General features: G+C 35.9%; 7 protein-coding genes across 7 annotated transcripts; 4 read left to right on the forward strand and 3 right to left on the reverse strand.

The window, feature by feature from the left end:
• LOC104741656 (serine/threonine-protein kinase SRK2H) lies at window positions 15–2,261 on the reverse strand. Its single transcript, XM_010462556.2, has 9 exons — window positions 1,858–2,261; window positions 1,593–1,667; window positions 1,410–1,511; window positions 1,260–1,313; window positions 1,082–1,174; window positions 896–988; window positions 704–808; window positions 513–611; window positions 15–430 (listed from the first exon to the last, which is right to left on the reverse strand). Exons 1-9 carry the CDS (start codon window positions 1,975–1,977, stop codon window positions 98–100), a joined length of 1,074 nt encoding a protein of 357 aa, XP_010460858.1. The 5' UTR covers window positions 1,978–2,261; the 3' UTR covers window positions 15–97.
• Window positions 4,205–4,751, forward strand: LOC109127608 (defensin-like protein 6). The gene is made up of 2 exons (XM_019232595.1): window positions 4,205–4,320; window positions 4,539–4,751. Exons 1-2 carry the CDS (start codon window positions 4,266–4,268, stop codon window positions 4,700–4,702), a joined length of 219 nt encoding a protein of 72 aa, XP_019088140.1. The 5' UTR covers window positions 4,205–4,265; the 3' UTR covers window positions 4,703–4,751.
• Window positions 7,005–8,978, forward strand: LOC104741666 (transcription elongation factor SPT4 homolog 2-like). Its single transcript, XM_019238410.1, has 5 exons — window positions 7,005–7,195; window positions 7,323–7,414; window positions 8,083–8,138; window positions 8,479–8,540; window positions 8,649–8,978. The coding sequence occupies exons 1-5, from the start codon at window positions 7,106–7,108 to the stop codon at window positions 8,697–8,699; spliced, it is 351 nt and encodes a 116-aa protein (XP_019093955.1). The 5' UTR covers window positions 7,005–7,105; the 3' UTR covers window positions 8,700–8,978.
• Window positions 9,263–16,020, forward strand: LOC104741674 (pyruvate kinase, cytosolic isozyme-like). The gene is made up of 5 exons (XM_019238414.1): window positions 9,263–9,371; window positions 9,718–9,988; window positions 10,188–10,649; window positions 10,735–11,577; window positions 16,005–16,020. The coding sequence occupies exons 2-4, from the start codon at window positions 9,731–9,733 to the stop codon at window positions 11,545–11,547; spliced, it is 1,533 nt and encodes a 510-aa protein (XP_019093959.1). The 5' UTR covers window positions 9,263–9,371; window positions 9,718–9,730; the 3' UTR covers window positions 11,548–11,577; window positions 16,005–16,020.
• LOC104757298 (pyruvate kinase, cytosolic isozyme-like) lies at window positions 11,581–12,786 on the forward strand (the record flags this gene model as incomplete). Its single annotated transcript, XM_010480030.2, has 2 exons — window positions 11,581–11,718; window positions 11,803–12,786. Coding segments are annotated over 2 exons (951 nt in total), but the record flags the coding sequence as incomplete, so codon positions are not given.
• On the reverse strand, window positions 16,123–17,927 carry LOC104757317 (putative FBD-associated F-box protein At5g56410). Its single transcript, XM_010480053.2, has 3 exons — window positions 16,858–17,927; window positions 16,616–16,747; window positions 16,123–16,519 (listed from the first exon to the last, which is right to left on the reverse strand). The coding sequence occupies exons 1-3, from the start codon at window positions 17,785–17,787 to the stop codon at window positions 16,217–16,219; spliced, it is 1,365 nt and encodes a 454-aa protein (XP_010478355.1). The 5' UTR covers window positions 17,788–17,927; the 3' UTR covers window positions 16,123–16,216.
• On the reverse strand, window positions 17,947–18,929 carry LOC104741684 (SOSS complex subunit B homolog). Its single transcript, XM_010462587.2, has 2 exons — window positions 18,805–18,929; window positions 17,947–18,487 (listed from the first exon to the last, which is right to left on the reverse strand). The coding sequence occupies exon 2, from the start codon at window positions 18,459–18,461 to the stop codon at window positions 18,033–18,035; it is 429 nt and encodes a 142-aa protein (XP_010460889.1). The 5' UTR covers window positions 18,462–18,487; window positions 18,805–18,929; the 3' UTR covers window positions 17,947–18,032.

Raw genomic sequence — 18,999 nt, forward strand, 5'->3', positions numbered from 1 at the left:
TTTAGTCAATTGCGTAGATAAATTTTGAAACTTTGAATTCACATTAAGGTAAAGATAAAGGAGATTGAATATTAAAACAACAGAGTGAGACATTTTATTAAGCTTTGGGAGGCTCTTGGCAAGAATGTGCCTCTTTGACATGCTTCTCGTATTCATCTTCTTCCTCTTCCTCTTCTTCTTCCTCCTCTTCCTCTTCTTCCTCAACCTCTTCCTCCACATCTTCTTCATCTTCATCAAATCCATTGACAGCATTAGACGACGGAGCTGGATTCCTTGCTTCTCCAACGATCTTCATTATGTCCTCTACGCTTTGGAGGGAAAAGCTCGGGGTTTCTCTCTTGTAGTACGTTGCTTGAGCAGACTCTGTAAGCTCCTTTGGCAAGTTCTTTAAATACCATGGATGCTTCTTGATCTCTTTAAGTGTGATTCTCTGACAAAATTTTAAGACATCTCATCAAAAGATCGAAACATAGGAAAGACAGCTTAAACTCAGAAAAAATGAGAGATTGTACCTTAGCTGAATTAGTGACAAATATGCGAGAGAGAAGGTGTTTGCACTCCTGCGATATGTGAACGTAATCCGGGATCTTGTACTGAACAGCCATTATACGCTGCAGAACATTTTCACAGCATCATAAAACACTTAAGTAGAAGAACTGAGGTGACAAAGACGCTATGAGGAATTTGAAGAGTTGGTTAATACTTGGATTGTTTTCCTGAAGTTTCTTGGATCATCAGGGTCTTCAAACGGATAACCTCCAACCAACATCACATAAAGAGTCACACCACAAGACCAAACATCCGCATGCTACATAACACAAACACGAAACACTATTAACAAGTGACAAATGACAAATGAGGATCAAACCATTGAAGAAGATATAAGTAACATTACCTTTCCGTCATATTCTCTTCGGGAAAGAACTTCAGGTGCGATGTAAGCTGGAGTACCAACAGTTGATTTAGGTCTAGAGTGAAGCAGAGATGACTGCACAGGAAGAATATAACTTATGAGATCAAAATGATGGGAAGCAATACTGAAACAAAAGAAGAAATAGAGACTGATGAATGAATGAATGACCTTGGAGTAACCAAAATCACAGATTTTCAAAAGTGGCGCAGGACTACCATCAAGCAGTGTATTCTCAAGCTTCAGATCTCTATGACATATTTGCTACAGAAACAAATAAAAAGATTAATACAAAACGAAGCAAAGATCTCTCCTTTCACATTCATTGAGACTTGGGATGTATAAATACCAAGGAATGACAGTAATCCACGCCACAAATCAGCTGCTGAAAGAAGTATCTAGCCTGAGAAAAATAGCAAGATGGAGAAGATTCATAAATCAAGAATCAGTCAAACCAAGTCAGAGAAAATTTCGGAGAAAGAAGATGATAATATCACACCTCAGCTTCACTGAATCTACCAGCATTACAGATTCTTTCAAAGAGCTCTCCACCAGAAGCATACTCCATCACAATAGCAAGATGAGTTGGAGTCAGAACCACCTACAAAAATTACTCTGTATTTAATGTTCCTTAATCACAGTAACAAGTACTAAGAGACTATACACACAAAAATCAACAAACCTCCTTAAATCTGATGATATTTGGATGCCTAAGTGATCTGTGATTGATAATCTCTCTGGCCACATTCTCATCTATCTGCAACTCAAACATATTACAATCAAAATCTCAAATCATAATCCTCAATCATCCCAAAATTTCAAGACTTTCACCTGATCAAAGTAACTTCAAGTCTAAAAAAGCAAACCCTTTGATGATTATAATAAAGGAAGAAGAAAAAACAAAACTTTTCTGAGAAACACAAGAGAGAAGAAAATAAAGATCAAACCTTGCGACCTCTCTCGATGTATTTCATGGCAACAAGTTGTTTGGTCTCTTTGTGTCTAAGAAGACGAGCCACACCAAAATTCCCAGCTCCCAAATCCTTCACTACCTCATACTTGTCCATCTCTACCTTCTCCAAAGTTGTGTCTGTGACTGTGTGTTGTGTAGGAGCACGATCTCGTTGAGAAATGTGTCACTCACACTTGGAGTTTTAGAAAATGGTTCATCTTCTTCTTATAAAGCGTTTTAGTTTCATAGGGATCTGAGAGTGCTCCCACACCTGCGCGTATACTTACACTCATGGTGTATGTAACGGTGTGTATGTATGTATTTGGTGTAAGTATCGATGATGGAGGAGTGAACGGAGGAGATGGGTATGGAAGTGAGGCACGTGAAGAGGGTTTGCTAGTTCCGATGACCAGCTTCTGTTTAATCTAACGGTCATTAATCAATCTTTCTCTGTAATTGTATTTTAATAATTATCTAATTGTATACTAATATAAACTAGTCTTCCCTTGTTTCTTACTTTACTCGTTAGATTTATGCCAATAAATTACAATTTATAACGTTCAAAATATATTTCAGCTGTTTGTTTACAGAGATGGATGCTAATAATATTTGTTTAATCTTCTTCTTGTGTTGGTCGCATGGTCAAGGTCGGTTTAAAAGAGACAAACCCCATTGATTACTTGGATTAGTCATAAATTACATACGTTACTACTAATTTACATTATTTTATAACTACGAGTTTACTTACACTTGGAGCAGTCAAGCCGGCCATCACATGACAAAGACTTATTGATTGATACATAACCATCCTCATGTTGTAATAAATATAACATGGTTCAATTGTCAAACCTTGTATTATATAATAAGGTTTTGATGAAAAAAATATGTATGACCCCATAATAATAAAAGGATATACATCTCATCATGTGAAGTTGTTTTCCGTAACTATGGGCCAATCTATTGACAACCACGTGGGGTTGGTTGCTCTACAATCTACATACACTTTCTCTCATACGTTAAATAAATTCAAAAGAATGGTGATCAATAATTTTAGGCTTGTGGATAATATTGTTTTGTATTCTTTTCAAGATAACTCTTTGAATTTGTAATGTAGATTAAGCCTATTACAAATACAAATGAAACTATTTTTTTTTTTAAATGGTGAGATCTATATTTGTTGTAGTTGGTATAGTATAGTAGACGCATCATTATTTAAAGAGTATCTGCAAACTGTAATCAATCATGGTTCGTAACGCATCAAGTAGGAAATTAGTTGTTTCCAGTCCACAGTTGTATTTTTGTGTTTGTTTTTGTTTACATATTATCACATTCAATAAGCATAATTGCTAACGTAAAAACGCAAAAATTGTTGCATCATCATTGGAGTTCAAATGTGCATAAATGCATTTAAAGTTTAAGATTAACAGAAGTTGATTTTTTTTCTTCTTATAGTTGTCAAGGGCCGAAATTGGAGTTTCTTGGTTGTATGTATGTTTCACATAGTATGGGCTTTAGTAACGTTTCACATCTCTCTAGTTGGCTTAAGGCCCATATATTTGTCTGGCTTGATATAGTAAGTAAATAAGTAATGTTGTTAAGTCACGTGACTAGCAAAGTGCGTTTGGGTGAGGGGTGAGACTGTGCCCGACTGTGAGTGGTAAACTGTGCAGTTCAGTTCCCACTGTCCAGTAGAGACAACGCACGTGACTGGCCCTCTCTGTAAACCATTTCCCCATAAGAAAGTTCAAGTTTTCTTTACTTGTGTTAAATTGTTGCTATTCGCCGACCATTGTCCCTCTAGCCAATCTTAATAAGTTCACAATGTTTAATGGAAGTATATTTGATAAACATTTACTTTTTTTGCATTTTGTTTTGTTATATTGTGTGTATGCAATTCATCGTTTATCCCACGCATATTCATAGCATCGAACCAATAAACATAGAGTACTACAGTTTTCTCTCTGTTTCAAATGTCATACATGGACATTTTTCTATGTCCAAACTAATAGACACATTAAAATTATTATTATTGTTTATACTAAAAATAGATAGACTAGATACTTTCTTATAAAACGATTAGACGATGATCATTAATTAAACAAAGTTAAATGTTTTTTTTGCTTTCAAACGGAAAGAGTAAGATATAAGTAACTAGATCAACAAATTGTTTAAGACTCGATTTTTAGGTGATTTTAATACAAATCGTCAAAATATATTTGTTAATAAAATAATCTTACCTACACTATGTAACCAAACAAAACAAAAAACCCTAACCAAACTAGATATGAAACTCTACTATATATATGGAGTCATGGAGAGGTAGCTCCTGCTCGATTCACTACTTACGTTTTCAATATATACAAGAAAAACAAAAAAAGTTTCTCTAATATCGTAGGATTTTAAATGGAGAACAAGTTTTTGGCAACCTTCTTCTTGCTTCTCGTTCTCTTCTCATCTCGTAAGTTTTATTTATACGTATATAAATTAAACTCGGTTTAAGAGCAATTATACATGAGTTTTAAACCTTTGTTAAACTCATATTCTTTGCTGTGTAAACGAGCCACAAGCCAAATACATATGTTTTCAAATCAGTATACGTAAAACTTACAATGCACAGAGTGTTTATAACATATATGTTGCAGTTGATATATCCATTAATTTTGATTGATTAATTAGAGGAGATTGGGATTGAGGGAAGGATGTGCCAATCAAAGAGCCATCACTTCAAGCGCATGTGTTGGAGCGACCACAACTGTGCCATGATTTGCCGTACCGAGGGCTTTTCCGGTGGTCACTGTCATGGCTTTCATCGCCGCTGCTACTGCACTCGTCTTTGCTAACTTTTGTTTCTTATTAATCCAATAAATGTATCTTTTTCTTTCTTTTCCATTTCCAATATTGATAATAATAATAATAATAATAATGTTTCTCTTTATGTTAATCTAGATGAACAAAATATATGATTACGCTGATCTAGAAACAAACATTTATTTGTTGTTTTTTTTTTTGGATTAAGTTGATTGAAATTTAAAAACTGGAACTAATGTTAATAACCAGAGCATGATTGACCACCAGCTTATCATGTCCCACAAGTGTTTGCTTCCGGGAAAAATTCATCTCTGAATCCATTTGGAACAAGCACCATCTCTTAGCTTAAATCTAGATATAGCTCTTGACGTGAAGCATCATAGAGAGTAGTTCAGACTTCACCGTTGGTTTACATAACATGCCTCCCCCGCATATTCATAACATGCCTCACATAACAATAAAACTACAATGTTTGTTTAATTTATGACATCCTTAATTTTATCAATAAATATTAATTAGTCCCAATTCATGACAAATTTTGGACGTTATATATATTTATACTTACTATTAATTAAATCATGTTTTATAGTTGTGGTATTAGTAAAAACTTTTGAGCCAACACCACATCGCATATCCATTAAACTAATTGGCTAATAACCATAAATTTGAACATAAAAGTCATAGAGTAAACTTTTAATTTATTAATTATTGTTATCATTTGAAAGAAAAAAAACATATAATTTACTTACTTTTTTTTTTTTTTTTGCAAAATTTTTTTATTTATCGTAAGCATAACAAATATCATATCTTCCGGTTCGGTAATTAAGGGCATAAAGTATTTTCTTTCTGATGGACTATTAAAACAGTTTATGTACTGATTCCCGATAGTATCACCAGAGTTATCAATTTTCTACGGTGGCAAGCCATTTTTTATTCTTTTAACGTTGTCTATAGTGAGCATGTTATCAAAATATTAACTCCATTGTTTTTTTTTTTTAACATCTAACTAGCTAGGGGTTATTTGGCCTTACAGGCCGTTTTTATAATTTGTAATTTTTATTATCGGTAGATTGAGAGTAATTTCAACAAATATTTTCACAATTTTTATGAAATATTGTTTTTTTACAATTTTTTTTTGGTGAGAAGCAATATTTTCCCTAAAAGTATTAAATGTAAAAATTCTAATATTTTAGAACCATAAGTGTCAATATTGATTAAAAGAAAATAGTAATTAAGTGTTTTAGAGAAAAAAGCATTTTATATTATGTTTAAAATTAAATTTCTGTTGTGATAATTTGAATTTTTAAATAGAAAAAAAGATGATTTAGATTTGAGCGTTACTGTTGTGGAGCAGTCTTAACTTCCCAATAAAAGGGATTTGATTCTCTTGCTCTTAGAGCAGCAGTTGTTTGAGAAACACGATGAAGGAAAGTGGGAGAGTGCTCAACCGATTCTTGAAGACAAAATCATTCCTCTTGGTATCAACGCAAAGAAGAAGAATGACTTACAAATGGTAGTTAACCTAGACAATCAAAAGTTTGCAGCTTCAAAGCCCGCCATTGTGGAAAAGTTCAAAAGCTTGCTTCCTCCTCCTTTAGTCATCCCAAAAAGGAGGCTGGAGTTCATGTTAGAAAGGACATTAGTACATGATAGGAAAATTGTCGCTTTCATAATGTTGATGATCGTGAGATGTCTGTATACTGTGATCATGATTGTGAGCTGATTGATGATTCATCGTTCGGAGATTGTACAGGTAATACGACTATGCACCCATCCAGTAATGTTACTTTTGATCTCTTTGATGAGGGTTGTGGTTTAGTCTGTGATTTCAATAGACTTTACTTATATACTTATACCACATCCATTAAGTTGTTTCTATATATGAATGTTTCAGAGATTGGAGGAACATTATGAAATCATCATTAATGTATCTGTACTAGAATCTGAAAGAGCTTTCCCTTCAAGCTCATTCTTAAGCTTCTTTTCAAAATCAAGAGGCAAAAAACATTTCTTGACTCCTTTAGCATCGGTAATATTTTCATCTTGAAAAATTCATAGATTTTTTTTGCTCTAGAATAAAAATTTAACAGCCGTCTCATCGAAAGAGACTTAACAAAGAAGATATATAGAATTAGCGATGAGATTAAACATTCAAACCATCACAAGTAATGATCAATCAAACCAAAATTAGTAACACTTGTTGATGCGTTTGATAACGAGTGTTGTTTAATGGATGGTTAATATGATATTAAAAGCCCATAAATAAAAGCCCAAATACGGCCCAATCACTGGAAGAGGGAAAAGACTCGTCTCCTCTGTCTTCGTTTCCGATTCCAAGTGGTTATTAAAAAACTTGGGAAGAAGTGAAGAAGAAACTGGGGGATTTGGGAAGAGAGATCGAGAGAGAGGTAAGTGATTGAGAAAAACAAGCGATAATGGGAAGCGCACCAGCTCAAATTCCGACTAGTTTCGGCCATGAGCTTAGGGCTTGTCTTCGTTGCCGACTAGTCAAGACCTATGACCAGGTTCTTCTTCTACTCTTTTCACTCTTTCTTCTATCTTTTTAGGGTTTTGCTTTTGCCTTTTTCTTTCTTTCTTGTATAAGATTATTATATGGTGTTTGATAAGTTGTTTTGATTTTGGTTCAAACAGTTCAGGGACGCTGGTTGCGAGAACTGCCCTTTCTTCAAGATGGAAGAGGATCACGAACGTATCGTGGAGGTCACTACCCCTAATTTCAATGGGTATTTCATGAACTCTAAACCATTACTTTAGTTTTCTTCCTTAGGCAAGTCTTTGCGTTGATGGGTACTGTTTCAATTCACTTCTTCTAGGGTTTCAAAAGATTTGCTTTAATGTATGTAGTATAGTTATGTTAAAGTTCCCAACTTTGGAGTGATTCTGCTTAAGGATGAGCTTAGACTACTTTCTGAATCACATATTGTTGCTATTTTTGTTTCTGAGCTCTGTTTGAATTCAAATTTCAATTGTTACATAATTAGTATTTCATGAATTTTAAACCTTTACTTTTTCTTCCCTAGGCAAAAGTCTTTGCGTTGATGGGTATTTCAGTTCACTTCTTCTAGGGCTTCAAAAGATTTGCTTTAATGTATGTAGTATAGTTATGGTAAAGTTCCCAACTTTGGAGTGATTCTGCTTAAGGATGAACTTAGACTACTTTCTGAATCACAGATTGTTGCTTTTTTTTTTTTTTTTCTGAGCTCGGTTTGAATTCAAATTCTGTTGATTTAGTTATTCAATTGTTACATAACTAGTGGCAAATACCCCCAAAGCTTGCTGCTTTAAGAGTTGTATTAAGAAATTGAAGTGAGAGAATTAGTGGGTTGTGTGTTTTTGTCTAAGTTGAGATTTTCATGATTCTAGCTATCTGATGTTAAGATTGTTTTTGCAGTATAATCTCTGTGATGGATCCAAGTAGAAGCTGGGCGGCTAGGTGGTTAAGATTCGGTAAGAATGTTTATCCCCTCTCTTTAACTATTCCTGTTTGAGCTCACCAAACTAGCGTAGCTTCTTCTTTCCATTAATGTGCTCTTATTCTCCAATTATTATACTCTCATAGTTTATATAGATGGTTAGATTACTGTTGCATTCATTGTGTTAAGAAAATGACCATGAGATCTCCAATGAATGATGACGCTTGTAATGTGTCTCCTGTTTATAGAAGAACATGGCTCAGAGCCTAAATCTGTTAAAAAAGTGGAATATGGACTTTAGATCTAAAGAGATTCAAGACACTTTGGCTCCTTGTTTGATTTGCTGATCGTATGAGGTTGCTAAATTTTGACAGGGAAGTTTGCTCCTGGTTGCTACACTCTTGCGGTGTCAGAGCCACTCCCTGAGGAAATGCAGGTAAACGATTTGAAACTAGACTTGGCAACACATTAGTAGCTTACTAGCTTAAGTTATGTTTGATTTCTGTTTTTTTTCAAACTGTGCGTTGTGTTGATTCACTGGCAGATCCTATGCCAAGAAGAGCATGTACAATATGTTCTGCCGAAACGCATGTGAAGCAAAACCATCATGAAGAAGGCAAGAATACAAGACCAAGTAGTGCTCTTTCTCATTTTAAGCTTCATGTACACATTTGATAAAGTGCTGCTTAATTTTGTATCTTCTTCAATCTTGTGATGGGTCCATGATGAAAGTCTCGTACAAGTCAAGACTCCTTAGGTTTCTTCCTTAAGTCTTACAAAAAAAAACAAAAATCTTCTAATGAGAACTGAAAGAAGAAACTTGTGTAGTCAAGATCTAGAGAAGACAAGTCTAAATCTAAAAAAGGTTGCGTTACATATGAAAAGCTTAGACCTTCTCGAAAGAGTACACAACTCTTTAGAATTAGAATTTAGATCCAAAAGCATATTCTTCTTGTTAGAATAATGGCATTTATAATCCTATTATATGACTCATAGGCATGTTCGTTCCACAATTGATTCTGTAACTAATTTTCAACGATTTAGAAAAAATAAAATAGATATACAAACAACAAAATAAACGAACAAGTCCGCGATACATTTTTTATTTTTTTTTTATAGGTAAATGAAATTTTGTAATTGGGTCTCACTCAGTTTAATAAATTCCACGTGGCTGTTATAAACTTGAACAACAACCTTCAGAGAGTCTCCGGCGGCTTTCATCACACTCCAAACAAAAAAACCACAGAAGCAACCTCTGCGTTTTCAGGTACTATCCGATCATCACTTCGTTTTTTCAAAGTTTCGCAATTCTTTAGATCTAGTCTCTATATCGATCGGATCACTGGTAAACAACATTCATTTCATTCGTCTAAATCTATAAAAATCCCGTCTTTTACGCTAGTTTGGTGGACTTTTTGATCAGTTGTGATCTCTCTTTGTGCGATGAATCGATGTAAAGTCTGTTTTTTTCTGTGTGGGTTTTGTCAGTTAAGATGGATCTTGATCTTAGGTTTTTGATTCTTTTATCGAAGATTTTGTATTGATGGGTATATTATGATGTTCCAAATGTTCATAGCAGGAGTCTGAGTAGTGTTTTTTTTGTTGTTGTGTAGAGTAACGCAAAAAATGTCCAACATAGACATAGAAGGGATACTCAAGGAGCTACCTAATGATGGGAGGACTCCAAAGACTAAGATCGTTTGTACGTTAGGACCTGCGTCTCGGTCTGTGACAATGATTGAGAAGCTTCTAAGAGCTGGCATGAATGTTGCTCGTTTCAATTTCTCTTATGGAAGCCATGACTATCATCAAGAGACTCTTGACAATCTCCGCACCGCTATGCTTAATACCGGCATTCTCGCTGCTGTCATGCTTGATACTAAGGTTTCTCTCTTTCTCTTCTTTTTAGACTTGTTTCTTTACAAGTTTGTAGTAAACCTTGAATTGTGTGTTGATCTCACTTATGAACCAGGATCTTGATTGATAGATCTTATATGTTATTTAAGAGAAACATTAGGTAGTTGGAGTCTATGTATGTGTTAGAACCATTTTCAGTAAAAATAATATGAGTGTTACATCACAGGGGCCTGAGATTCGTACCGGTTTCTTGAAAGATGGGAACCCTATACAACTAAAGGAAGGTCAGGAGATCACAATCACCACTGATTATGACATCAAGGGTGATGAAAAAACGATTTCCATGAGCTACAAAAAGTTGCCAGTGGATGTGAAGCCGGGAAATACCATACTATGTGCAGATGGAAGCATAAGTCTTGCTGTGGTCTCATGTGATCCAAAGTCTGGGACTGTTATATGTCGATGTGAAAATACAGCGATGCTAGGTGAAAGAAAGAATGTGAATCTCCCTGGTGTTGTTGTTGATCTCCCAACATTGACTGACAAGGATGTAGAAGATATTCTTAAATGGGGTGTTCCAAACCACATCGATATGATTGCTCTTTCGTTTGTTCGCAAAGGTTCAGATCTTGTTAACGTCCGGAAAGTACTTGGATCACATTCTAAGAGTATCATGTTGATGTCGAAGGTACAAAGTTACACTTTATTTCATCTGTGGCTAAAAGTTGTTTTAAAGGTAGGCTTGTGATTAAAATTTTTAAATCTTATTTAAGGTTGAGAACCAAGAAGGAGTGCTGAATTTTGATGAGATCTTGCGTGAAACCGATGCATTCATGGTTGCTCGTGGTGATCTTGGGATGGAGATTCCAATCGAGAAGATCTTCTTGGCTCAAAAGATGATGATCTACAAGTGTAACCTAGCGGGTAAACCAGTGGTCACAGCCACTCAAATGCTCGAGTCTATGATCAAATCACCACGACCTACACGAGCTGAAGCCACTGATGTAGCAAACGCGGTTCTCGATGGCACTGACTGTGTGATGCTCAGCGGAGAAAGTGCTGCAGGAGCTTACCCTGAGATAGCAGTGAAAACAATGGCTAAAATCTGCATCGAGGCAGAATCATCGCTTGACTACAACACAATCTTCAAGGAGATGATTAGAGCAACTCCACTTCCAATGAGCACACTTGAGAGTCTTGCATCATCAGCTGTACGAACTGCAAACAAAGCCAAAGCCAAACTCATTATCGTGTTGACCCGAGGAGGTACAACGGCTAAACTGGTGGCTAAGTACAGACCAGCTGTTCCAATCTTATCAGTGGTTGTTCCAGTTTTCACCAGCGATACTTTTAACTGGAGTTGCAGCGATGAGTCACCAGCGAGGCATAGTTTGATATATAGAGGTCTGATTCCGGTTTTGGCTGAAGGATCTGCAAAAGCCACTGATAGTGAATCTACAGAGGAGATTATTGAGTCAGCTTTGAAGTCAGCGACCGAGAAAGGACTGTGTAACCATGGTGATGCTGTGGTGGCTCTGCACCGTATTGGAGCTGCTTCGGTTATCAAGATCTGTGTGGTGAAGTGATATCTTGAATTTTATTTTTGGTTAGTGTTGNATGTAGAAGATATTCTTAAATGGGGTGTTCCAAACCACATCGATATGATTGCTCTTTCGTTTGTTCGCAAAGGTTCAGATCTTGTTAACGTCCGGAAAGTACTTGGATCACATTCTAAAAGTATCATGTTGATGTCTAAGGTACAAAGTTACACTTTATTTCATCTGTGGCTAAAGTTGTTTTAAAGGTAGGCTTGTGATTAAAATTTTTAAATCTTATTTAAGGTTGAGAACCAAGAAGGAGTGCTGAATTTTGATGAGATCTTGCGTGAAACCGATGCATTCATGGTTGCTCGTGGTGATCTTGGGATGGAGATTCCAATCGAGAAGATCTTCTTGGCTCAAAAGATGATGATCTACAAGTGTAACCTAGCGGGTAAACCAGTGGTCACAGCCACTCAAATGCTCGAGTCTATGATCAAATCACCACGACCTACACGAGCTGAAGCCACTGATGTAGCAAACGCGGTTCTCGATGGCACTGACTGTGTGATGCTCAGCGGAGAAAGTGCTGCAGGAGCTTACCCTGAGATAGCAGTGAAAACAATGGCTAAAATCTGCATCGAGGCAGAATCATCGCTTGACTACAACACAATCTTCAAGGAGATGATTAGAGCAACTCCACTTCCAATGAGCACACTTGAGAGTCTTGCATCATCAGCTGTACGAACTGCAAACAAAGCCAAAGCCAAACTCATTATCGTGTTGACCCGAGGAGGTACAACGGCTAAACTGGTGGCTAAGTACAGACCAGCTGTTCCAATCTTATCAGTGGTTGTTCCAGTTTTCACCAGCGATACCTTTAACTGGAGTTGCAGCGATGAGTCACCAGCGAGGCATAGTTTGATATATAGAGGTCTGATTCCGGTTTTGGCTGAAGGATCTGCAAAAGCAACTGATAGTGAATCTACAGAGGAGATTATTGAGTCAGCTTTGAAGTCAGCGACCGAGAAAGGACTGTGTAACCATGGTGATGCTGTGGTGGCTCTGCACCGTATTGGAGCTGCTTCGGTTATCAAGATCTGTGTGGTGAAGTGATATCTTGAATTTTATTTTTGGTTAGTGTTGCTTGATGAAATAAAGAACAGGGAATAGGTTCCTGAAAAGTGTTTTCATTTCTGCTCTTTCCTTTGCTGTTTTAGCTTATAAGATTATGAATTCATGTACTTATGACTCTTGCTCTTATTAATCATAGTTTAAGTTAGCCAATAACAGGTTGGCTAATTCCTCGATAAACTCATCTAAAAATCAAATGCAACAAAAACTTAAGTAGATCAAGGCCACCAAAAAAGTGTACGTCCCATAGTCCCACAAACGATTTGTTACATGATTTGGCTATATTATATACTAGATACACTCACAAAAAAAACAAACATCCGGAGGTGGTTAAAGAATGGCCAATGTAAAATGTATCTCTCTGTTCTATCAAATATTGAAAAAAGTTCCAGTCTATGTCATTAGCATCATCATCATCTGTTACCATGCTTGTTCAAGCTGTTGCACGTCCCCAAATCTTAATGCATCCGCCATCACGCCAGCATCTGCAAGTTACGTGGATGCCAAGTCACACAGTTCACCGATGCTGCGTGTCCAGCCAATCTGAAAGGCCTTTTCGGTTCTGATCTATGCCATATGTACACCTGCATAGTGAGAGACTGAGTGAGAGACCGGAAGATTCTAAGAGAGATGTATAGTATTAATAATGTTGGTACTATGGCATGCTATTAATTTATAGTAATATTAATTAATAATTATAGTAATTTATAGATATATATTTTAATTGTTTAAATTTTTAAAAATTATTAGTTGAGATAATTTTAGCAAAAGAAGATTAGACTTTTGGATGTTATAAATTTTATGGTTTTAGAATTAAATTTCTAATATTTAGAAAACATAATTGACCATAAATTACACATACTATAAACAATATCACTTATACAAATGATATACATAAACTTAAATTTATGGATAATAATATCAATTTTCATATTTTAATCACTTATAAAACTATCAAAATGAAAATGATGGATATCTAGATATTTGAAAAAATTAAAAAAACATTAGTTATTTTTATGACATGTTATTGAGTATTTTATATCATTATAGTTTGAAAATATAACATAATAATTGTTTTATAGATATGAGCTTTTGGATTAAAATCAAATTTTAAAGCATAAGTTATTATATCAACATATATATATATATATATATGTAAAATTACATGATTATTAATTTATGATATTATTGAGATCATATTTTACGAGAGAATTTCAAAAAAATTATTATCTTATTATCTTATCGAATTTTACTATTTTTCACACTTGACCGACTTGGGACCAACAAAATTTATTAATTTATAATTTTTATTAATTTATAGAGGTTTTACTGTTCACGTTTCGAAAGTGGTTCTGTATTCATCCTGCACAAACAATAATATTGAGATCAATCGCTAAACTGGAACAAGAATCAACCCAAGGAAGAAAAAAAGGAGAGAGGTTTATCTGAAAAAAAAAAAAAGCAAAACACAGCAAGAAAATTGATGGGATTTAGAGGGAAAGATAGATGGGATAATTAATTAGACATATGAGAGAATTGGAAAGTTCTTGTAAATTTTTTTGCCGCTCGCTCAATCACTCTTTTATAAACAACACTGTCGCCGACTTTAACAGTTCATTAATTAGTATATTAATAATCTAATTAATTAATTCGAGTGTTGTTGTTTAATGGGGATGTTAATCTGATTTTTAAAGCACATAATAAAAAAAAACAAATACGGCCCAAGGAACGACGACTCCTCTGTCTTCTTCGTTTCCCCGTATCAAAAAAAAAAAGAAAAAACTTGGGGAAGAAGCTTCGAGAAGAAGAAACTGGGATTTTGGGAAGAGAGATCACCAGCCCAAATTCCGACTAGTTTCGGGCATGAGCTTAGCGATTGTCTTTGTTGCCGACTCGTCAAGACCTATTATGACCAGGTTTTTTTCTTCTACTCTTTTCTCTGTTTCTTCTATTTTATTAGGGTTTTGCTTTTTTCTTTCTTTCTTTAGTAAGCTATATGGTGTTTTGATAAGTTGTTTTGATTTTGGTTCAAACAGTTCAGGGACGCTGGTTGCGAGAACTGTCCTTTCTTCAAGATGGAAGAGGATCACGAACGTATCGTGGAGGTCACTACTAACCCTAATTTCAATGGGTATTTCATAAATTTTTTAAACCTTTACTTTACTTTTTCTTCCCTAGGCAAAAAGTCTTTGCGTTGATGGGTACTGTTTCAAATTTCAATTCACTTCTTCTAGGGTTTCATAAGATTTGCTTTAATGTATGTAGTATAGTTGTGGAAAAGTTCTCGACTTTGGAGTGATTCTGCTTAAGGATGAACTTAGACTACTTTCTGAATCACAGATTGTTGCTTTCTGAATCACAGATTGTTGCTTTTTTTTTGTTTCTGAGCTCTGTTTGAATTCAAATTCCTGTTGAATGTTGAATTAGTTATTCAATTGTTACATAATTAGTGGCAAATATCCCAAAGCTTGCTGCTTTAAGAGTTGTATTAAGAAATTGAAGTGAGAGTATTAGTGGTTTGTGTCTCTTTGTCTAAGTTGATATATTCATAATTCTAGCTATCTGATGTTAAGATTGTTTTGCAGTATAATCTCTGTGATGGATCCAAGTAGAAGCTGGGCGGCTAGGTGGTTAAGATTCGGTAAGAATGTTTATCCCCCTCTCTTTAACTATTCCTGTTTGAGCTCACCAAAACAATCCGTAGCTTCTTCTTTCCATTATTAATGTGCTCTTTTTCTCCAATTATTAATACTCTGATAGGTTATGTAGATGGTAGTTGACCAAAAATGGTTATATAGATGGTTGGATTCCTCAGCACATGTTTTCTTTTTATTTTGTGTTAAGAAAACGACCATGAGATATCCAATGAAATGAATGATGATGTATTGGCGGGTAATGTGCCTCCCGTTTATACAAGGACGTGGCTCAGAGCCGGCATGAATGTTGCTCGTTTCAATTTCTCTCATGGAAGCCATGACTATCATCAAGAGACTCTTGACAATCTCCGCACCGCTATGCTTAATACCGGCATTCTCGCTGCTCTTATGCTTGATACTAAGGTTTCTCTCTTTCTCTTCTCTTCTTTTCTTCTTGACTTGTTTCTTTACAAGTTTGTAAACCTTGAATTGTGTTCATCTCACTTATGAACTAGGATCTAGATTGTGTTTTGTTACGATAGTGAACTGATAGTGAATCTACAGAGGAGATTATTGAGTCAGCTTTGAAGTCAGCGACGACCGAGAAAGGACTGTGTAACCATGGTGACGCTGTGGTGGCTCTACACCGTATTGGAGCTGCTTCGGTTATCAAGATCTGTGTGGTTAAGTGATTTTTCTACTAAGTATCTTGAATTTTATTTTTGGTTAGTGTTTCTTGATGAAATAAAGAACAGGGAATAGGTTCCTGAATAGTGTTTTTTTTTTTTGTGTGGGGCATTTCTTCTCTTTACTTTGCTGTTTTAGCTTATAAGATTATGAATTCATGTACTTATGACTCTTGCTCTTATGATTATAGTTTAAGTTAGCACAATAACAGGTTGGCTAATTCCTCGATAAAATCATCTAAAATCAAATGCAACAAAAACTTAAATAGATTGCCACCAAAGATTTCTTTCACCATAGTCCGAGTCTTCAGTGAATACAAGGTTGCATGTGGGTGAACCACGGAACCAAAAGTTCACCTCCGTCTCCAGCTCAAGATTCGTTTCTGGGAGCGAGATTGTTGCAGTCTTCAATAAGCAAGAATTTCTAAAGATATATGTCGCCAGATCTTTCCCTTCTACGGATCTATGGCAACCTAACCACTTGAAAGTCTGGAGACTCGACAATTTCAGTTGCTTCCAGCAAACCGATGCACCCATAATACCATCATATGTAAGAAGATCATCCTTGGGAGTTTTTTTCAATAAAAAGAATGAGAGTTAGATCAAACGATACAGTGAATTAGAACCCAAAACAAATAATAGTTTATGGAAGAAACTTACATTGAAAGTGAAGTCTCGTAGTTTGGGAGAAGCATTGAGCAATTGGAATAGTAACTTGGACCAAAATGTCCCATAGATATGAAAATACAGATGCTCAAGCTTATTGAAGACAAAATCATCACCATATACAGCCTGTACAAAGGACGATTCAGTATTAATCTAAGTCGTGATATATATATATATATATAGTGAGATTATTGAAGACTAGAATATTATGATTATCAATGGATTCAAATGATCACCTCTGCACTGTTGTTGTCTTCTACCAACAGTGAAAGACGCTTGACAGATGTGACAGCTTGGAGAAGCTTCTTGACATTGTGACCAACACATACCTGTGCCTCCTCCAGCTTAGGCATATTCTTCACAATAAAACATGTGGAAGTAGAAGTACTATCACTTCTATCTAAAGCTTTGAAATACTTCAAAGAAGGAGTATCTATGATATACCCATCAGAAGTACACTGAGCAGATATGTCAAAGGATAAACTAAGCAATGACGGGATGATAATAGCAAACTTTCTCACATTGTCACCAGGACATAGTTCCAGAACAAGATCTTCCAAAACAGAGGAATTAGATAAAAGCCGTTGAAGAGATTCTTCATCTGCGTATATCACACGTCGAAGGTGCAAAGTTTTCAAGGAGGGGAGGCAAAAAGCATGAGGAACATCCACGAGAATGTGTTTTTTTAGTTTCAACGTCACAAGTGATTTGCAAGTATACAAGCTACTCGGCATGACTGCATTAATTATTCCATTGAAACTAGAAAAAGCAACGCTTAGCTCCTCAATGCAACGAGAGATTGCAATTTCAACCCACTGTTTGATGTCTTCAGGTTGAAACGCCTCAGTGAAAAGCTCGAGACGCAAGCTCTCTATGACCGGAGAGCTATGTAATGGCAGATTCCTGTCAATAAAACGCCGCATCATATGGCTTTTTCCAGACTTGCTTAAATAGTCTCTTCTCTTATCCTCCTCTAAGATGATATATTGACAGAAAGATACTAAAGAATACATGCTCATCTCGTTGAAGTCAATTTTTGGCACCCGCATCCAAAGAAACTTCCAATGCTTCGACAAAATGCTTGTGCTTGCCGCATCTTTAGTTGGAAGAAACGATAAGATCTTCACGAGCAATTCATCATCAGAAAACCCAATGATCTTGTCCATATCTTCGTATTCAAAACCCCTAGCTCACCGGTAGGAATGTAAGTGCCGAGACTAAACCCTAAACCCTAGAAAATCTTCACTTTGTCAAACCTAGCCAAACGGGAATCAAAGGAATCGGATAATGACTACTCTGTTTCTATATATAAGGGCATTGAGTCATGAAAAACTTACCTTTTTCCAAAAGAAATATTGAACTATCCTTAATTAATACATAGTAGTAAATAAAAAAGTTATCGTGAAGCTCTCTAAGGCAAAGGAGGGAAGATACGGGAATAAGCTGAAACGACGGCGCTCTGAATATAGCGTTTGGGATTCTCAGGATCAGGAATCCATTGGATCTCACTAATGTTTGGCGTTTCGACAAACGCAACAGTGAACTCTCCCAACTTCTCCATCTTCCCACGCTTCCCAGCTCTGAGGATGAGCCCACTGTTTCTCACGTATGAGAATATCCCATTCGTGAGCTTCACGATATCTCCTGCCTCGAACTCCTCGCACTCATCTCCCCACAGCTGTATGTGAACCGCAGCCGTCTCATCTGCAGCCAACGCGATACAGTTCTTCCCGTTGTTGGCTGCTGTTGGAGGAGATCTTGCTTTGTCGAGGATGATGAAACGCGTGTTTATGTTGTTCTGTGCCGCGGGAACTATGTCCTTGAGTAACAACAAGACCATCTTTTGTTTTTTTGGCTAAAATCACCCTGACATTGAAATATTTAAGGATTCATAAGCTTTAGGATAAAGAATCATACGAAACATACATCATCCAGTTGAAACTTGTACCACAAGCAAAAGCTTAACCATATGTCAAAAGTTCATTTAGACATTTTGTCGAACACCTGATCTGCAATATTTTATTGGATCTTCATTTATTGAAACAAAAGCTCATGAATCCATCACGATTTCGACTAGGGTTTTCTAAAAATCAGTTTCCGAATTCAAATCACCCATAATTTTATTAATCATCTCAAACCTCAAACCTTTGTTTTCAAACTTAAAACACAGAAACGGAACTCACCGATTACGTATGAATGAAGCTACGACGGTGACGAAGAAGAAGACGAAAGTGACTGAAGAAACAACGGTGACGAAGATGAATGACAAAGGTCCGACCGAAGAACTTTGTGAATACAAAGCAATGTGATTTTTAAAAAACAGATAGGAAATATTTTAGGGTTTTCAAAGTTTGGGACTATTAAGTAGCCTCCTCTTG

This window comes from Camelina sativa, chromosome 2 (genome assembly GCF_000633955.1).
Source record: "Camelina sativa cultivar DH55 chromosome 2, Cs, whole genome shotgun sequence".
NCBI lineage: Eukaryota > Viridiplantae > Streptophyta > Magnoliopsida > Brassicales > Brassicaceae > Camelina > Camelina sativa.

Excerpts from the sequence above, each read along its gene's own strand:
- LOC109127608 (XM_019232595.1), top strand. The coding sequence starts at position 4,266 with ATGGAGAACAAGTTTTTGGCAACCTTCTTCTTGCTTCTCGTTCTCTTC. Across the intron at positions 4,321-4,538 it reads TCTCGTTCTCTTCTCATCTC|AGGAGATTGGGATTGAGGGA; the intron begins GTAAGTTTTATT and ends TTGATTAATTAG.
- LOC104757317 (XM_010480053.2), bottom strand. The coding sequence starts at position 17,787 with ATGGACAAGATCATTGGGTTTTCTGATGATGAATTGCTCGTGAAGATC. Across the intron at positions 16,748-16,857 it reads AAGACAACAACAGTGCAGAG|GCTGTATATGGTGATGATTT; the intron begins GTGATCATTTGA and ends TCCTTTGTACAG. Across the intron at positions 16,520-16,615 it reads TACGAGACTTCACTTTCAAT|GATGATCTTCTTACATATGA; the intron begins GTAAGTTTCTTC and ends AAAACTCCCAAG.
- LOC104741684 (XM_010462587.2), bottom strand. The coding sequence starts at position 18,461 with ATGGTCTTGTTGTTACTCAAGGACATAGTTCCCGCGGCACAGAACAAC.
- LOC104741674 (XM_019238414.1), top strand. The coding sequence starts at position 9,731 with ATGTCCAACATAGACATAGAAGGGATACTCAAGGAGCTACCTAATGAT. Across the intron at positions 9,989-10,187 it reads CTGTCATGCTTGATACTAAG|GGGCCTGAGATTCGTACCGG; the intron begins GTTTCTCTCTTT and ends GTTACATCACAG. Across the intron at positions 10,650-10,734 it reads GTATCATGTTGATGTCGAAG|GTTGAGAACCAAGAAGGAGT; the intron begins GTACAAAGTTAC and ends ATCTTATTTAAG.
- LOC104741666 (XM_019238410.1), top strand. The coding sequence starts at position 7,106 with ATGGGAAGCGCACCAGCTCAAATTCCGACTAGTTTCGGCCATGAGCTT. Across the intron at positions 7,196-7,322 it reads TAGTCAAGACCTATGACCAG|TTCAGGGACGCTGGTTGCGA; the intron begins GTTCTTCTTCTA and ends TGGTTCAAACAG. Across the intron at positions 7,415-8,082 it reads ACTACCCCTAATTTCAATGG|TATAATCTCTGTGATGGATC; the intron begins GTATTTCATGAA and ends TTGTTTTTGCAG.
- LOC104741656 (XM_010462556.2), bottom strand. The coding sequence starts at position 1,977 with ATGGACAAGTATGAGGTAGTGAAGGATTTGGGAGCTGGGAATTTTGGT. Across the intron at positions 1,512-1,592 it reads ATATCATCAGATTTAAGGAG|GTGGTTCTGACTCCAACTCA; the intron begins GTTTGTTGATTT and ends TAATTTTTGTAG. Across the intron at positions 1,314-1,409 it reads GTAGATTCAGTGAAGCTGAG|GCTAGATACTTCTTTCAGCA; the intron begins GTGTGATATTAT and ends TATTTTTCTCAG.